This window comes from Amblyomma mixtum, chromosome 2 (assembly GCF_055824585.1).
Source record: "Amblyomma mixtum isolate Tamu chromosome 2, ASM5582458v1, whole genome shotgun sequence".
NCBI lineage: Eukaryota > Metazoa > Arthropoda > Arachnida > Ixodida > Ixodidae > Amblyomma > Amblyomma mixtum.
In genome coordinates, this window is record NC_143013.1 from 200,583,637 (window position 1) to 200,602,539 (window position 18,903).

Consider the following 18,903-nt stretch of genomic DNA (forward strand, 5'->3'; position numbering starts at 1 on the left):
GTTCGCTAACCAGCTCGCGACGGAAGCGTCTCACTGACTGTCTCTGGCTGGACGCGTTCGACAGCTGTGCTGGTGCTTAGCCGTGGGATCAACCGTGGTGTCCTGGTGTTGCCTGCGTGCTCATCTCTAGTGAGGCCGTTTTACAAAGGGGAATTTAGCCAGGCCTTAGGTTAAGTCTGTATACGCTCGGTTGTTATTAATGCGCGTTTGGCTCAGGTACGTCACTGACTTCCCTGGGCGGAGGTTCGGAAGCTTGATTTGCCAGCTTGCCAGCCCGAAGCTTGCCGCTAGACTCTTTTCAGAAAAATGGACTGGACACAATCCCCTAGGCTTTCTTACCGATCGGTCAGGGCATGATTAAGATGAAAAGCTCAAAAGTTGTTCAGCAGTAACTAAGATCAATGAGGCGTGACCGTTACAGCTAGATGCCTTTTAACAGCGACACCACTTTCAATGACTTCAATTTTTTTATTGGAACAGAATTATGATAAAACAAAAAAAGTAAATAGTGATTCGTAAAAATACTGAAACCGAATCAAAAACACTTATAGCCTGCTATGCCATGACAGCGAGCGCAAAGCGCAGCGCTCTGCAACCGCATTAGAAATTGCAACCGGGAATTAAGATCGAGGAAACGGGCTTCCAGGTAAAGCACAACGTTTGAAACTGATTTTGGGAGCCTGAGGCAGAGCCGTAGGGCACGCCTTTCGGTGCGTACGTTCCTCAGGTTATTTCACCCGGTCCCCGGCGTCAAAGCGCCTATTTTTGTCTCTCAATCCCACCTGTTTCTCTCTATTCATAGGCCACGGTGTTAGCTCCTACCAACACTTCTTAAAGTCGACGTGAGCGCCGCGCAACGAGTTGGTGACGCGCAGGCTGACACTGTCTTCTATTATGACCGTATTTTTACCTCCAATGCGAAACATATGCCCGCCAAGGTCCTAAATCGCCTTCCTGCTGATCACATAGAGCCCTTTCCTCATCGTACTGTTCACTCCACTGATGCGTGTGGGAGCTGTGAGAAGGCGGTGATTGAGATATAATCGCAGGATGTGGCTCGGAGTGTTCCGTCGGTGTCCCTAATTACACTCCTGTATTCTTTGAAGAATTTTTGGCTATTTCTTTCACTCTTCTCCAAATGCCGAGGTAGGTTCTGGCCATTGCAGACTTCCTGTCATTTTCAGTCCCTCGAAACTTGAGGAAAAGATCGTTTGAGTCGTTCCCTTAGGTATTTTGTCCCTTGCATATTGAGTGCGTTCCGTTTTATATGGGTACTTGGTCATTCAGGTGTCTGTTTTAACAAAGCGGCTTATTTATTGGCGAGGTCAGTTCTCAGTGCCCCTGTAATATATCGAGTCTCTCATCTCATTCTGTTGGAGATTTCCAATTTGCAGCGCCTCCCACATATCTCGGCCAGCTTCTGTGATCCGTTGCTCAGTACCGCGGATTTTCAGCACCTTAAGTACACTTGGAATGTCCGATCATGTAAATAAAGGCTATGTGAAGTATCAGCGACACTTCTGCGATGCAGAATCCTCCACCTAAATTTGTACTTAAGCAAACGCGGGTTATCTTCGACAAACTGTGACACATGCGGGGAAGTTGAGTCAGTAGAACATTTTCTCTCTTTCCGACGGTGTGCACTTCAAAGAAAGACTTATTTGTAGGTCCTTCTATCGAGGTTAGGGCCCACTGTGTCACTCCCAGTTCTTCTATCGTTCGGTGCGGGCGCGGTTTGCGGGTACCGTCAAGTGTATGGTGTATGCATTATGGCAACTGGAAAGCTACTTGTTAACTCTATTAAAAATTATTCAGATTATCTGTAGTATGTATTTTTTTCTAATCCTAGAACTTCCGAATTTCTATTTTTCTTCGATTATTTCTTTAGTTACATTGATTTAACAATTCTACTTCTCCTCCTCATGCCTTTGTTTTTCTTGCAACTACCTATGTGATTCTCCTTGGCATTAACTACCAACACGATATGAGTTTAGACGCACAAATATACAGAAACCAAGAAACAGAACAAACTATGGTATGCAGTCTTTGAACTGGCAAATCCCAAACCTTTTGATCTCCCATCCCGAGTTAATTAATATTATGAAGTCCTCTCTCTTTGCTTTTCTTAAGCGGGCGAACATTTACTCTCTGGAAAAGGCACCATAATTTTTTTTCTGCTTACATCTTTCTATTGATCGCACAGTTAGTTTGTATACATATGTTGGATCTGTGTCTGCCCTTGCACTGCTTTGTTTAGTGTTTCTTTTTCTTTTGTTTTTCTAGGTATACAATTAGTTTCTATACATATGTTGGATCTATGTCTGCTCTTGCACTGTCCTTTCCTGTGTTTTTTTTATTACGTGTTTTCTGCTTAATAAGTATAGAATGAATGTTTATATTAGAAAGTGGTGTTGTACAAACATTTACTTTGTGATCATTATATTGTTTATGTATGTGTATGTATGCGCCCCTTACTGTTGCGTTCGAGCGCTGCTTAGGGCGCAGTCAAGCGGATTGATTTTCGCCTTTTGCCTTCTGCACCAAGGCAATGTGTTGTCTGAATTTCTTGAATAAATAAAAAAAAAACCTTAGCCAAGCCCTCCGCCTGGGTATTTGGTATGTTTACCGAGTTCAACAACAACGACCGTTATGTGCTCGGCGGTTTTTTTTCTGCTATATGCTTCTTCTTTAGCGTTCGCAAGCAAAATAAAGCAGTCTACCAAAACTATCTAGAAAAAAAAAAGAGTATAGGCTGCAGCTGGCGCTGTAAAAGACCGTTGTCTTCTTTCGTTCATTCGTCGATTAATTCTTTTGTTCACTTTGTTCATTTGAGTTTAACTGACATGTCCAAGAATGGCGCTCAATACCCGCGTCTTTAACCCTTGTGAAAGAATAAACTGAATTTAAAAGGCCGTTGCCGTTGATTTTTTCCAGAGGCGTTTGACGCTGCGCAGATGTACGTCCTCTTCGAGCTCGAACACGGTGGGAAAGCGCTGGATCGGTTCAAGGTAAGAAACACGGCCAGGGATTGTTTTCCGGGTAAGTGTGGCAATAATGACCTTTGGCACATCTATGTCACTGGCGGCTTCAAAAGACAAAATTGTGCAAATACTCATCAGGCGGGTTACAAATATATTGAAACTTAACGGTATAGTTGCGACTCTGACACGTGCGGTTAACGTCGCATCTGGTGTTTTTCTCCCGATACCCACAAGAATCCAAGTTTGACTTCCGATTACAGGGCTGAAATTTCAAGGGAGCTGTAATATTTCAGCGGCTTTCTACCAACAATGACGCGTGCCTCATAAACCAACATCACCGAAGTTATTCAACAGACTTCAGTGGTTATCGTGCTCGGTTACTCAGCCGGTGGACCCGGGTTCTTTACCGGCCGCTGCGTGGAGGCGAAGCGTGCGAGGCGATCGTGGGCTGAGCAACGTGAGCACACGTTAAAGAGCACCGAGTAGTCTAAATTGACCCGGCGGCCCCTAGACTATGTGTCACGTGACGACGTTAAGCCCTACTATTCAAAATTTGAATTTGGCTTGCCTCTTAGCCTAGCTGTAGTTGTAGCTTTTAAAATGCATATATCCGACACACGCGGAGCACTTCGGATTCGACAGGTAGCAATCTTGTCAGGTTTCACTGGTGAATGTGTTGTGATCGTTACATTGTGGTTGACAGCGGCTAGTGTGATCGTTAGTGGGATCTCACTTCAGCGCAGTCAAAACGCCTATGAAATAACCGTTGCTTGGTGTACCGCTACAATTCCGCAGAAGTTCCCGTCTACTCGCTCTCACAATCGCTTGCGTACATTTGCACTGAAACTATGAGATTTGTCCAGTCAAAATGACGAGCTTTCACTCTCAGCACATCACGACCGTTCATACTCAAAACAGTTGACAAATCGCTCTCACACCCATTCATTAAAACTTGCAGAGCCTCCCGTGCTGTCACTTGGGCCTGAGACCCACTTAGATTTTGACAATTTTTCTTGCAGCTAATAGCCTTTAGTTTCAGACACATTGCCATCGGAATCAAGGGTTCGATAGGAGGAAGTCAGTCGTCAGCTTTTGCAACCGATCTTGTGATGGCGGGCATGGTGTAGATGGATGGTAGAGGTGACGTCGAACTCCAACGCCCTGGTCATCACTCAGGGCAATTGTAAATTTTTTCGAATCTTCTCAAATTTTTCCTCTCGGGTTCAGTGTGTACCCTATGTCTTTTTTTGTTGTTGCCTTGTGATATTCCGCATATTCAGATGAAAACTGCACCTGCAGCCTCACTGCCTAATCAAAGAGGAGCAGAATTCTTAGTTCACGTTTACTTGTTATCACTGGAGCACTCACTTTCTGAAATCCTGCGCTCTTGCTGACAGTCATAAAGGCGAAATCGCACTTACAGGGGCGATCTTCTCAATCACATTGGCATAGAGGGACTCACACTCTGAGGCACTCCGTGAAATCATTGTAATCGAGAGCGGGCACCCCGTGACTGTTACTGCATCACCACATTTCTTGCTGTGCAAGTATCGAGTGCACATCTGTGTCTGCAACGGCTACTCAAAGTGGGAGCATTGCACAGGTTAATTAAAAGCTTCGAGCGTAATGCTACGCATTGCAGTCGACAGAGATTTCAGAAAAGGAAACTTTTCATAAAAAAAAACCCTTGCCAAAATGTATTTCCCGATTTCCTTGGTCAAGGGAAACTAATCATGCGAAGACCTTCACGCTAGCGCAAGCCATTTGTATTAAAAAGTGTTTCCTGTTCATATATTAGCTTCTTGGCAAGTTCTTCCTGATGGATTTTATTTGTAATGATGCTCAACTTTTACCCATTCTTGATAGAAAAAGTGATGTCGCATATTAAGTCTCTACGCTATACAAAGAAGCAGCGGCAAAGTTTCACTGTGACTCTTCACCGACTCTGCAGGGCAGTTCCGAGATGTTTCAGAGCGTCTTCCTTCAAGTGAGCTGCTCGCTGGCGGCGGCCGAGTCTGAGCTCGAGTTTGAGCACCGAGACCTACACTGCGACAACGTGCTCCTGCAGCGCACCTCGGAGGAGCACGTGCGATTCCTGCTGTACGGGCGGGAAGTGCGCCTACCCACCGCGGGGGTCCGGGCCACCATCATCGACTACACGCTGTCGCGCATGCGCAAAGGTGCCCCATCTTCTTTCACCTGCGGCGACTAAAAGTATCTACCAAACATTGCGTTGCATTCATTGTTGGTCATTATTATTATCACGAACCCAGCAAAGTATACTGGAGAAATAAAGCCTCGCCCACATCCGACCAGTTAAGCCTGTTGTACAATCTGCGGCCCCCTTATACCCTGAAACGCTCTGATCTCATCCGCTCATTGGACTCTTTCGCGTCCTGCTATGCTTGCCTTCTTTTGAAATCCACTCCGTTACCCTGAGACGCATGATCACTTATTAGACACCTTTAGCATACCGTGTACCGTGTTACCATTACCGGTACCGGAGTACCGGGAGCCCGCGCGCAGCCAATGCGCATGCGCAAATCGCGTTGACGGCGCCAGATGGCGCCACGTACCCGGAAGCTGCGCGCGCGCCAGCAGCATCGGGACCAATCAGCGTCTGCTCACCGGCGGTAGACGGGCTCCCGGTACTGCGGTAACCTTAACACTAACACGGTACACGGTATGCTAAAGGTGTCGATTAACGCGATAGCGTTAAAGGCTACGTTCACCAGAAAATATGATGTCAGAGTTGTCGGTGTCGGCGTTGTGACAAGCACGGGCATGGCTCTGGCAGTTGGTCGCCAGATAGCCACCTAGGGGGCAGGTGGCCAACCTAAGTCCCGTGACCTTACGGCCTCATCACAACCTTCCCACCGGATAGTAAACAAAAAAGTGAAATGCGGCAGGTTGCAGTTAAATTAATTATTCGTCCCTAGGTAACTGTAACGTGGGTCGCGTCATACATTTAAGGCGGAGTTTGTCACCGCTACATTTTTTTTTTACTTTCAATACATGCTCTACCCATATGCTGTTCTTCGTAATCTCAGTTAGGGTGCCAGCTACTCGCGTTTGGTCCTACACCCACTGTTCACACTGGCTGTGTCATTATGAATACAATTAACAGTATATTATTATTATTATTATTATTATTATTATTATTATTATTATTATTATTATTATTATTATTATTATTATTATTATTATTATTATGCAGTGCGCGTGAATGCCAGTTTGCTCTTGGCTAGTGCTTAACGATTAGGGGCCATTGTGATGGCTGTGAAGGTGCAGGGTTTCTTCTCCGCGCGTAAATTCAGTGCTGTACTTCGGCTTTGGGAACTGAAAGAGGCACGTCCACCGACATATTGTAGATACGGATGTAATTCATTAGGCGGAGAGTGTACTGTTGGAGACGAGTGTAAAGTTACTAGCATTATCTGGTAGATCTAACCCCATGGTGGCAATAACGAGGGCAGAACTCCTGCTGTTGGCTGGAGCTGATGTTTTGAGTTGGCAAAGAAGGTCAGCTATGAGCGTGTGGTAGCGCGACGCAGTGTCTGTCGTAGTGGTTTGCATGGCACACGCATATGTAGTGAATATACTGCATTTCATCACTGTACCTTAGCGTACAACGCAGTTATTTTGGTTCATATAAATTCAGCGTGATTTTCCGTCTTGCAGTGAATTAAAGCTGTTTTTATTGTTTCACCTTAGTGTTAATGTTTTAGATGTTTTCGCAAAAGAAATCGCACAGCAGGTGGCGCCGCTGTACTTACAGCGACGTTGCCGGCGAAAGCTATTCCTGGCTTGTTCTTGCAGCTATCTTGTATTTGATGAGAACGCTACAGCGCGCACGCGCTAGGTGTCACATGACAGTGTGCCATCAGACAGAGGCCTCTGTTCAGAGCCATGCTTCAGAGCCATGCTTTATAACCTTCAGAGGAATGCTTTAGGTATACATGTCTTGTCGTGCGCGCGCGTTGATGTGTAAGCGTGTGAATTACTTCACAATGAGTGTTTGGAGCACCACGCAATTTATTGTAGATGGAGTTTACTGCACCTCACGATTTTACTTCGTTGACGTTTGTGGGACGATCCCTGGTACAGGTGCCTTTACCTCTTTCACGACTGGGCGCGTCACTTTGGTTGCTTTCGCCCGGCGCACGCAGGTGAAGACGTCTTCTATACCGATCTGGCTCACGACGACGAACTCTTCGGGGGATATGGAAGCTACCAGTACGACATCTACCGGACCATGAAGGAACATAACGGGTGAGCTCTTTGCCCGGTCTTAATGCACTGCCGGCACAAGTGGTACTAGTAGTAAGATCACTTATTGCATTAAGTTGGAATTAGTGCAAAGGGGGTGGGGGAGAGATAGAGCTTCGGTGGGCATGCCTACCTTAAACCAGGATTCCGTTGGCATCCGCCGACACCGCCTTTGCCCTCGTCACTAGCATGAGCTGTGTGCTCATGTCGGATCAGTCAGCACTTACCGGAGAGGGGAAAGAGTGATTATGCAATACTTTCCGACAGCTTCTGCCCGCCAGGGTGGGCGCAGCCATTTTGGCTTGTTCGTGCGCGTTTTTTTTTTCAGTGTACCGCCGCGTGCGCAGTGTATAAGCGTAAGATGTGAACTACAATAATTTCAATTTATTTTAATAAATTAGTTAATAGTGCTGACTTGTTTTCTCGGGGAATCGATATACCACGCACCAATTTTCAGCCACACTTTTTTAAAAGGAACGTCATTTGATATGGCTTGAAATTTTTTCTGGGAAGCCGCTGCGGCATTTCTGTTCACACGTAAGTCGAAATCGAATGGCAAGATATCCAAGCAGAGCGAAAGCCATGATGTCTTTGGGCTTATCTGCCAAAAAAAAAACGGTTACGCAAAACTTAGCTGGCTTGTGGTACAGGCACGGAGAGGTGAACGTCTTCTCGCTTCATATATTTCTGAGCGCATGTTGTCACCGGGCGCTTTGAAGAAATACAGAAAGGCGATCCCCATATAGAATAAGTATACTTCATAACAGTTAACTGTTGGGGTAGTAGGCAGTCCTCCACATTAAATTAATTTATTGCAAAGCACATGGGAACAGAAAGAGCATGAAGGAAAACAAAGAAGCAGCCGTGTTCTTCAGCTTTCGTCTTCTTGTGTTCTCTTATTCTTTTTGCTAAATGAAATTAAGGTGACAGCTTACCCTTAAGAACTTCGATTTTGCAGAACGCACTCTCGGCGTGCCTTCAAGTGGCCGCTCAGCTTGTGGTCCACTGTGCGTTTTTGTAGTGCCTAATCCCTATTATAAGCCCGCTGGCAGAGAGCGATGTCAACGTCTTCCCTTTATCCCTATCTGTGTGCACGCGCATGCGTGCATGAATGTGCGTGTTTCACAAAACTGCCTCTGTACCGCCCGAGCTGATGGAGAGGGGCCAACATGACGCCGGACCAGAATGAAATAAGTTATTGCAAAAGCAATACTACTTGCACTTTCACGCCTTTGCCGTGCCGCGGCGGTGACCACCATTGACATTCATTTGACCTCGATTTCATTAGATTGGATTAGATTGGATTAGATTAGATTGGATTAGACTGGATTGGACTGGATTGTATTAGATTACATTACATTTGATTAGATTACATTAGTTTAGATCAGATTACATTGGATTGGATTTCATTGGATTGGATTGGATTGGATTGTATAACCGATGCATCACCACAAGTCTAACCATAAGCACCATCACCAGCTACACTACCAGCTCAACCATGGCGTAGGTACGGATATTGCTTTCGCAATTACCGGGCTTAACCAAGCTGAGCCACAGCGAATTTAATTCAGTGCAACGCGTTTACATCCAGCCCTTGCATCGTGAGCCGCTTATTCAGTGGGCATGATGGTAACAAGGCTGGTCACCTTAGGCTGATGGAGCTTTCCGTTTTGTATCATGCTCCGCACCCGCGCTCCGCGTCTTGCAAGATGAGGTGCTTCGTGGCTGACCAATCCGCACGTGTCTGGCTCGAAGGAGACGGATGAAGAACAAATTCTCATTCTGTCAATCGCCACTAATCACAAACTAACCGAGGCAGGGCAAGACGTATGACGGCTGGTCAAGGTGTATCGCTTTGCAAGATTTCGTCAACACTCAGTTGTGAAACGGTACTTAGTAGAGCAGAATGTTGGGCCAGTTGGTGTAGTGACATATTCAAGAAAACTGCGCAGAATAACGCAAGACGGAAGGGAGAAACACGTACACACACACGAGCGCATGGGGTGTTTCTCGCTTCCGTCTTGCGTTATTCTGCGCAAACTTTTCTTGAATTTTTTGAAACGATATTTCCCTGCCGTCCGGGTGAAGCGTGAGGAGCCGTGGCATGCCGCGCAGAGTAGAGCGCTTTCGAATTCCGTGTTATGGAGCCGTGAAAGTTGTGAAAAAAATAACTGGTGAAATGAACAGCTGTTGTGCAGAAGTGTTCAAGTGGTGATGCCATTCGCATTAACCCAAAAGGAAGCGTGTACTGTGCAGGAATGTATGGCTTACTAACGGCGCTAGAAAGAGGAAGTAATAAAAAGATAAAAAATTCGGTACTTTGCACCGATTCAAGGAGCCCTATGACCCCATTTATTTATAAGCAAATACGTAAAAACCTTCTTTTCGAATATATCCTCCAACAACTCCATCAACTTGCGATACGCGGTTACAGCGTGCAGTCCTGCAGGATTCCAACCCATGTTGGTATTGCAAGCAACGAGCTTGCCGACCCCATAGCAGGACACGCAACTGGTGAGCGATGCCTGCAATAGTAAGGTGGAAAGTTGGGCGAGTTGAATCTTATTCATGATGAAGTTTTTGGCCCTAACTTCATCATGAGATGCCTGCAAGATGAAAATTTCCTGCCTGGATTATAAACGAAAAATTAAACGCGCGTTGATATACCAAAGGCGGCTGGAATAGTACCGCAAACGAAACAATAAATTGCATCTGGTTAAACCAAATATAAATAAATAGAAGGATTGACATCGCGACAACAGATTTTACCAGTCATACATTCAAGATTACGAATCGGACCCACACATCTAACACACGACTTGCCTTTGAGAACACAGCCGCCGGAATGCCAGCATTTCTGTGCCCTGCATGTTCATGTTCTTTTCACCTATCCATTTTATGAAACGCATCTTCGCATGCATTTTGGAAAACTTTATGAATGCCACCTACCATTTCATCCTTCTCTTTTATTAGGGACTGTCTCCATTGTACCGCTTCAAGACGTCAGGCACAATTTAAATAAAACCGGTATGCGAATAAGCTTATAAGGTTTTAATTTTTTGTTCATGGAAGCTTGTTGAAAAGGACACCCTGACACTGACAAGATGACGCCGTAGCTCTGCACGTTGGAATGAAAATGCTCGTACTTTGCTGAAATGCTCGCTAATGGCTGGCAAAGCCGTTCTTTTTAAATTTGTGTTTTAAATTTTCAACGAGGGAGCGTTAGTACCCCAAAGTCGAAAAAAGTTTCCAGCATCGACGTCGACGACCGTTTGAAGCCTCGCATCCGGAGTGGCCACACCGGCGACCTAGGTTGGTCAGCTAGGTCACGTGACTGTGCGGTGTCATCACAAGCTGGCCACCAGATCGTGAGCGAACCGTGGCAGATAAGAGGTAAATTAATAATGAGAGATTCCTCGGGAGGAGCAACGTGGGGTGCACAAGCCCCACCGGCGGCAGCACCTGACCTCCAAGGGCAGTGGCGCACCGCTTAACCGCTGCACCACTGCGCCAGAGTGGTAGGAGGACTCTCAGGTATCATTTATTGCAAAGTCGAGAATTTCCCGTTCCGCATATATGGGCAATTACCAAATTAACGTTGTCGAGTCATGCATTATTAAAGCGGAGCTTAAAGTGACCCCTCCAAATCTTTACCAATCTCACAAAACCGCATTTACGAGGGGGTACCCAAAAGAAACCGGACTTATTTTTGTTTGAACTTATTTGTTCACATTTTAAGCACAGACCTTCAATCTCCTTCAAAGTATTCCCCACTTGCAATGATACGCTTGTCGAATCTTTCATTCCATTTTTCAAAACATTGTTTAAATTCATCTTTTGTGATGCTTGACAGTGCCTCCGTCGTTTTTTTCTTCACCTCAGCAGCATCAGCGAAACGCTTTTCATTCACCTATTTTTTTACTCTAGGAAACAAAGAAAGTAGCACGGGGCAAGGTCGGGAGAGTATGAGGGTTGAGGAATAGGGGTCATGCCATTTTTGGTCCAAAATTGTCGTAGAGACCGGGCTGTGTGAGCAGGGGCATTGCCATGATGGAAAAACCAGTCACCCGACCGCCACAAATCTGGTTGCTTCCACCGCACTCTGTTGTCCAATCTTTTCAAAACATCCAAGTAGAAAGCCTGGCTAACTGTCTGACCCTGCGGAACCAATTCTCAATGGACGACTCCTCTCACGTCGAAAAAACAAATCAGCATTGTTTTGAGGTTTGGTTTCACCTGACGAGCTTTCTTGAGGCGAGGTGAATCTGAAGTTTTCCATTGGCATGATTGTTGCTTTGATTCAGGATTCGATTCAGGAACACTTGAGTTGCCCCCATAGCATCGTCCTTGTACGTCTTTAATATTTCGAGAGTTTCCATTCAGCTTTTTCCGAGCAAAAATCAGAATTTCACCGGCGCGCGCTGTTCCCGAAAATCAGCCATTGCAAAAACGACATTCACACAAAACAGTCGTCACTCTAAAACTCTGCCTAAACTAGTCTGACCTCCTTCAACGACGGCACTGGGCTTACTGACTCTGGAATGTTCGTTCTACGCGCTCCTAGTGGCAAAACGCGGTACTACTGAAGCTTTGCCGCCAAAAAATTTAGTCCGGTTTCTTTTGTGTACCCCCTCGTACGTCATTTAGTTTCCATATATTGGTTCCAGCTATATACATTCGATTTTTAGTGTCGTTTTTAATGCACAGCATATAATGATTTCATCCCATTTTACGTTGTAGAGCACTCAGTTAAAAAACATTGTTCTGGATCTCTTCAGCCTTAGTCGCCATTGCGCCATTTAAACTCCCCACTAATACTAACTTATGAAGTGATAGTGATACGTATGCACTTAGTTCTGATTACTGGCACATGCACATGACTTGCCTCGATGCAGAACAGCAGGCGGTGAAAAGCGAAATATTGCCATCTTCATTCATTATATAGTTTACACAGTTTGAGCTGCGGCCGGAGTATTCATACTCGAAGTCATACGTTCGATGTACAGTCTTTGTCAAAAGTTTAGAGGCCAAGGGGTTAACTTCTAAGCTTTATATTGGGACTCCAGGAGCATTCTTGGAAGTCCTACCTATTGCAGGAGGCAGTACCAGAAATCTTCTCATGTTCAGGAAATTTGGAGCGCTAGAGATCCATTAAGAACGACACAGTGTGGTTCAAAAGAAAACCCCCTGGGCTCCATACTTTTCACAAAGGCTGTACGTGATGTCTTCCGGCTGCTCTCAATGCATTTCTTATGGAACGATTTGGCTCCATCACACGCACTATGCTTCGTCTTACTTTTTGCTTCATTAGACTGACGTGACTGATCAGCGTGCACATTATAGGCGTATAAGTGAGTTTAGGTGGATATGGTAATAATTAATACATGTTTCCTCGCAGCAACAACTGGGAGACGTACGAGCCTTTCACCAACATCATCTGGCTCCACTACCTGCTGGTCAAGATGATCACGAAGTGCGCCCCACGGTCCAAGCGCGACACAGACGAGAGCGGGTCCGGTGCACGTAGCGCGTTGGCCGCCTGGGCGGCAGCGATCCGCGACTTCCCGTCGGCGTCGGCATTCGTGGCCCAAAATTTGCTTCCTCACCATTCCCCGCCTCCACCTCTTCCTGATTCTTCCTCTTCTCAGTCTTCTTCTGAGTCTTCTGAGGAGGAACCACGTCTGCCAGGGAAGCGTAGGCGGGAGTTGCCGGTGGAGGTTTCGATGCACCCGATGCGCCTTCGTTCCCGCCGCACTTGAAGAGAATCTCACTTGGACCCGTTCCTTCGGCGAATTTGCAAACATCCGCTTCTGGCACTCAGTGCACAACATTTGTCTACATTTTGTGTTCACGTGGAATATCGATTTTTGAGAGGCGTGTCTCTCAGTTTTTCTATTTCTACAGTGCGCACACAGCCCTTGAAACTTGAAGTTTAGTTTTTCTGGGCGTAGAGCGTCGTTCATTAAAAACGAGTGTTCAGGGAAACACAATAAAATGAAAATCAGTATCATATTTTCCCCATTGCAGCATGAGCGCCGGTGTCGCAAACAAGGGACGGTCCAAAGGTACGCTTGACAAGCGACACCTGGGCCTTCCTGCTGTGCACGAAGCCAGAACAAAAAAAAATTAATTTCAACCCAAATGGAATTGAAATGAGCAAGTCTACTCTGCTGCTTATGCAGCAAACCGGAAACATGCAGTTCAGAAACCGGGTAAGCCTAGCGGATTTGATGCTCACAATATTGGCAATATTGGGTGCGTATTAGGTGCGAGAGACCTGGGCAATCTTTTTGATACTCTATTAAGTTTGAGTTGGCATTGTTGTTATGTATGATGAGTCCGGGTATTCTGCTAACCTTTGGTGTTGTTAAGAGCGGAGGCCTCCAAACTGGGAGGAATTTCCCGTTCACTGCCAGCAGACGCGCTCCAAAGAGGTGCCAGGTGGTAGCCATCACCCTGAGCATCACCACGGCAGCGGTGCTAGTAGCGGAAGAGTCTCCCTTGGGTTGCGGGAGAAAGCGTTCACCGACCAGCAGTTTTTGCGAGGCGGGCACTCCGCTCCGTGAGCACTCGGAACTGGCCTTCTCCGCCGTAAGCAACAAAGGCGGTCGTCCCTTTCCATTTCCTCGATGGGTTGGCGGCGGGTACGAAGGGTACCCGCGAAGGGCACGCGAAGGGTGGCGAAGGGTACGAGGTTGGCGGCGTTGCTCGGCACTGGTCTTCCAGTTATCCCTGGTCAACGACCGCTGCATCCAGGACAGGTTACCTATGGCACAGCATTTCTTTCCGCCACCACCGAAGTTTTCGGGAGGCTGCGACATACCGACATCGCTACCCGAGGAGCCGACCCTTGCACCTGAACAGCGGGAGGGCATCGATGCCGTTCCTTGCGATGGGCGGCTCTCCAGGACATCATCAGTGACCCCTCTATTCGTCATTCGTAATGTAGCAAGAATCGCCGGCTAGAAATCTAGGGAACACCAACTCTATTTAAGCAACCAGACAGCATGTGTGCACTCCTCCTCTCCTCTCACTTCAAGTCATGGGGCAGGCCCGTGCAATCTCCTTTGCATTCTTCCCTAAGTCACTACAACAACATGTATGCGAGCATATCTTCCGAGCAGGACACGCGAAAGATTCCACGTGTTTTTTGTTTAACGTGTTCTGGATTCTGCCTCAATGTGGTTTCATTCTGCCTGGTGGAGCGTGCGGGCATAGTTGATCGCCTGCACTGAAATAGAATCTACCCTTTTACGAAGGTACAGCCTTTGTCAAAAGTTTGGAGCCCAGGGGGTTTTCTTTTGAGCCACACTGTGTCATTTTCAATAGATCTCTAGCCCTCCAAATTTCCTGGACTTGAGAAGATTTCTGGCACTGCCTCCTGCATTAGGTAGGACTTTTATGAATGCTCCTGGTGCCCCAGTGTAAATCTTGGAAGTGAACGCCCTGGGCTCTAAACTTTTGACAAAGACTGTACATGACAGAAGCCAACAGTCATTGAAATCAAGGAGCATAGAGGATGTTCTTAAATTTGTGGTTTTCATCAATGGCATATTAATAGGGTACATATTTTAAAAATAATTGATTAGAAAGCGGAACAAGAAAAAACCGCATGCCGCCGGTGTGATCGAATCCACGACCTCCGAATTTCGCGTCCAGTGCTCTACATGTGACTCGATGTGATGTGAAAAAAAAAGTGCGCCAGGAGATTGCGCTTCACAGAGCCTCCGACACATGCACAATCGTATGTCTTTATAATGCCCACTTCCGTTGCCAATAAACGCTGCAGAAAGAGCAAGGTGTCCATAAACACGAACCAATTAAAACAAAAAACATTGTCGCAGAACTGTTCATTAAAATTTTCTTTTCTTTTGCATACCGCTGTGGAGTAAAGTCTACTTTACACAAATCCTTGGCAATATGAAGTGCATTTTCTTTGCCTGGATTGTTACTGGCAAAACGCATGTCAAGATCCGTTACGCATGTGATGAAGTCTTTACGCAGATGTAAAGCTTAACAATAGAATGATCCCGTATTTGTTGTTGCATTCACAACACTACTCCGCCGAACACCTTGCTAATTCGGCTTTACCAGTGCCGAGTAGTCATTCAGCATCATTTCCTGGGTAAGCTGCTCCAGTTTCAGGCATTCTCGACGCCTTCATCGATGCGTATATACATGTCCATCTCCTGCTTTTGTTTGCCTGTGACGAACTGCTCTTAAAATGTTTACTGGCCTGTTGACTGGTAACGATGGAAGGCATTCGAGAACAATGTGCTTGTCGGCTGTGTAAAATATTTTTCAGTCGTCCGCGCATTCGCGTCAAGCCTAAATTTGTTTGCTGGTACATAAATGCTTATTTACACATTATCGGCAAGGTTTTCTGGCGCAATTCTCAGTACACATATATTGCGTGATCGCCCTCTTCTGTCCACGTTTCAGAACTACATTAACTACAATGATTTCAATTTTTCGAAGTGTGTTAAACGCTTTTGCACGGTGGTTCGCTCCTCAGTGCTGATGTTGAGCCATACCTGTAAGCCGAAAAGTATTGATGTAACCTTCGACCTGTCGAGGCTGAGACACCGCGTTTAATTTGAATCCAGTACTTCACTGATTGAATTCTCATCTTCGCCTCTATTCAGATTCCCTGTTTTACACCTCGGCTTATTTGTTCCTGCATGCCTTGGTTTAAACTCTAGCAATGTAAAATTCCTGGCGCTGTAGCAAAATTCCTGGCGCGTGCTCTGTTTAAAAAGTGATTTAATGTTGCAGGAAGCATTGCGTACAATGAATAGTGTGCGTCACGGATTAAGGTGCCATGGCCTTCAATGGTGACTCACTGCTTAGGATTTTAATAGCAAAAAGAGAAGTGTTTCGTAACCACCAAGTGTGCGCCATACTTCTTACACTCATTCGTCGCACTGCTGCTCGCTAGGAGGCGAGCCTTGTAGTAGGGCCACCTCTTCGGGCGGACTGTGCGAGGAAGAAGTTACACGAGAAGTTACACGCTAGGACTCGCTGTCGGATCCAGGAAATCAGGATAAAATTGCCTGTTCTGGAGTCCAGGAGACGGCTTGGTCACGGGTCATGTTTCCACCTGCGCTGTACAACCTCAAGAGAGTGGACTCAAGGCATAGGCTGCAAATGGCTCGCTTTAGAGGCAGAGTGGGCCGAGTCATTAGGAAGCGGTTTCTTCAATGCGCTCGGTGCATATTCCCAGCAGATATGATCGTCTCCGAGTTTAAGTTTAATGTCTAAAATCTGCAACAAACCCTGTAAAGGGAGTTAATGCGTAAAAACTAATTCCCTCTCCTTCTGCTCAAAGCTAGATAAAGTACTGCGTACAGAGTAATATGTGCGAGGCATTCTGTGCTTTTTTGTTAAAAATTAGCGAAAAAACGTCAAGGTTCGAGCGCTCGTCTACTCAGCCGGAGTTCCCGAGTTCGAACCCGGCCGCGGCGGCCGCGTTTCGATCGAAGCGAAACGCAAAAGGCGCTCATTCAAGACTACTATCGAGGAAGCCTATTCATCAATGTAATTTTTGTCCATTTTTGTATTAATGTATAATATTTCTGCCGTGTTATCCCCACTCCTCATGTAATGTCCCGAACGGCACCTTGGAGGAACGCTAAATAAATAAGTGTGCTGTTCAGGTGCCCACAGAGATGTGAGACAGATACTGCGCCATTTCCTTTAATGAAAAGCTAGTTTTCCAATCATCTACATATCTAAAAGCTATAAGCACCTTCTTGTCATTAAAACTTTGTACAATGGCATGGTCTACAAGGGCTACAATACATGTAACCATGTATAAGCCTTCGTTCATCCCGCTCGTCCTCCTTCGAGCGGGAAAGCCAGTGCGGACCTGGCTCACAACAGTTGGCTCACAAAGCGGCCGCGATAACTTTGGAGCACAAAGTGGCCACAGTAATTTTAGCAAAGTGACTCTGCTTACCTCTCCTGATGTCTTTGGGCGCTGCCAAAGCAGTCGTTAGTTGACTGAGCTTTGCAGGATCCGCCAGCTCGAGAGATTGTTTTATACTCCGGACATAGTGACGTCACAAAAAGCCTTATGTTCTTTTTCCCCACAGGTCAAAGCGCGAGTAAATGCGGGTCTCATTCCACGTCATACCCTGCCGGTTTGCTCTAAAAGAAAGCAATTTCCTCTTGTTTTTTATAACGCGAATTTATTCCCATCCAGGAGCCCCGTGCCGAGGCATAAACTGTCTCTCCCGATTTTTTTTTTACGCCTTTTTACTTTACATTTGTTACGGCTGGCCTAAATCCTTTTTATTCGCAATCAGGAGCCACGTGAAAGGGCGTAAATGTCATCATATGTTTGAATTTTATTTTTAACCTTTTTTTTACGAACATCAGCGAACAGTCGTCCGCTGCGAACGGGTCTGCGCAGTGTCAGCGGCCACGAGCTTGCGCTGTGTGCAGAAGCCTGTGTGTGACTCCTTGCCTCACCCAGGGGCAACTGGTGTCTCGCCCTTGTGTTCCGACCGAAGTCTTTGGCAGCAAAGGGTAGTGACGGGGGAATGACACCAACTTTTCTACTGCTTAAAGAACACGTAGTCAAAACTTTGCGCAATCAAAAATACATTCCCCAAGTATTACATTGAGACATTCAAGCTAGATTTGCCTGTATCAAGTACGTTATTTAACGGTATTGAAAGCACCTCCATCCCCTGTCACCAGTCAGCCTTTCATCTTTTTTTTATTTCAACATAGTTCAAATTTTTCAGATAAATCAGTTTGCAGTTTGTAATTCCTACGCAATTTTGTGTACAGGCGGAAAGAGTAGCACACGTTTGCTTTTGCTGCTATTGTAATACTCACCTTTACTCAAGATGGCTTAGCTAGAAAATTGCACGTCGTAGGAAAGCGCATTGTTGCACCCCCGCGGGTAAGCGTTCCGAATGTCTCGCATATTTGTGCGCCTGGGGCTCGCTGCAGATAGTTGCGATGGAAGTGGTTCTTAATCTTTTTTTTTATTTTCTCGTGTTATTTATCGTACTTTTACCTGTCTAGCCTGGTCTCCGCACAGGGTTCCCTTTGATAGTGCTCTTTGCCATGTGTGCCAGTCTGACTATGGAATTAGTTAGTTTTAACACTTTAGGGATGCAGAAGGGCATGCCACCCTTGTGCAAGGGCCCGCAAAATGGTCCCTGACACTTGCCTCGGCGAGTGGGCCTAACTTCTGGGTGTAGCTGCAATTCACTCATCGGCCTCCCAGTTTCAATTTAAAGCGCCCCGAGAGCAGTGATTCTTTACTTTGAAATCCCTCGGAAAGTCAGGCTTCGGACGGCTTAACGCTCAAATTCCGTCTAGGCATGGGATTCTTGTAGATGGGCGCGTAACTGATTGTCCAATATTGCTTTTTGTATAGCAGGTGGTTCTACAGTGGTGTGAACTGTGTTGCGTTTCAATGCTGTCTTGTATTGTATGCTCAAAGAAGCTTGTTCATTCATGGTTATATATGCATTCTTTTTTTCTCTTCACTTTCCCTCCCAGTAATGACCCTCAAATGAGGGTTGACAGTATTCAAAATAAAATGGATATTCTTTCCGCAGCTGAACGTGTTTAATATCAAGGCGCTGAACTCAAATCATCAAGTTAACCTGTCTCACTGTAATGAGGCGTGCTT

The 18,903-nt window shown here is 46.0% G+C and overlaps 1 protein-coding gene across 1 annotated transcript in view; it reads left to right on the top strand.

Moving 5' to 3' along the window:
• The window catches only part of LOC149362212 (uncharacterized), a 72,905-nt gene extending 59,748 nt beyond the window's left edge, over nucleotides 1-13,157 (top strand). Inside the window, exons 11-14 of the mRNA XM_089572946.1 lie at nucleotides 2,935-3,008; nucleotides 4,933-5,161; nucleotides 7,151-7,253; nucleotides 12,649-13,157. Coding sequence (XP_089429072.1) covers nucleotides 2,935-3,008; nucleotides 4,933-5,161; nucleotides 7,151-7,253; nucleotides 12,649-13,009 — 767 coding nt within the window. The 3' untranslated portion in view covers nucleotides 13,010-13,157. The remainder of the gene's footprint in view (nucleotides 1-2,934; nucleotides 3,009-4,932; nucleotides 5,162-7,150; nucleotides 7,254-12,648) is intronic.
• The last annotated feature ends 5,746 nt before the right edge of the window (nucleotides 13,158-18,903 follow it).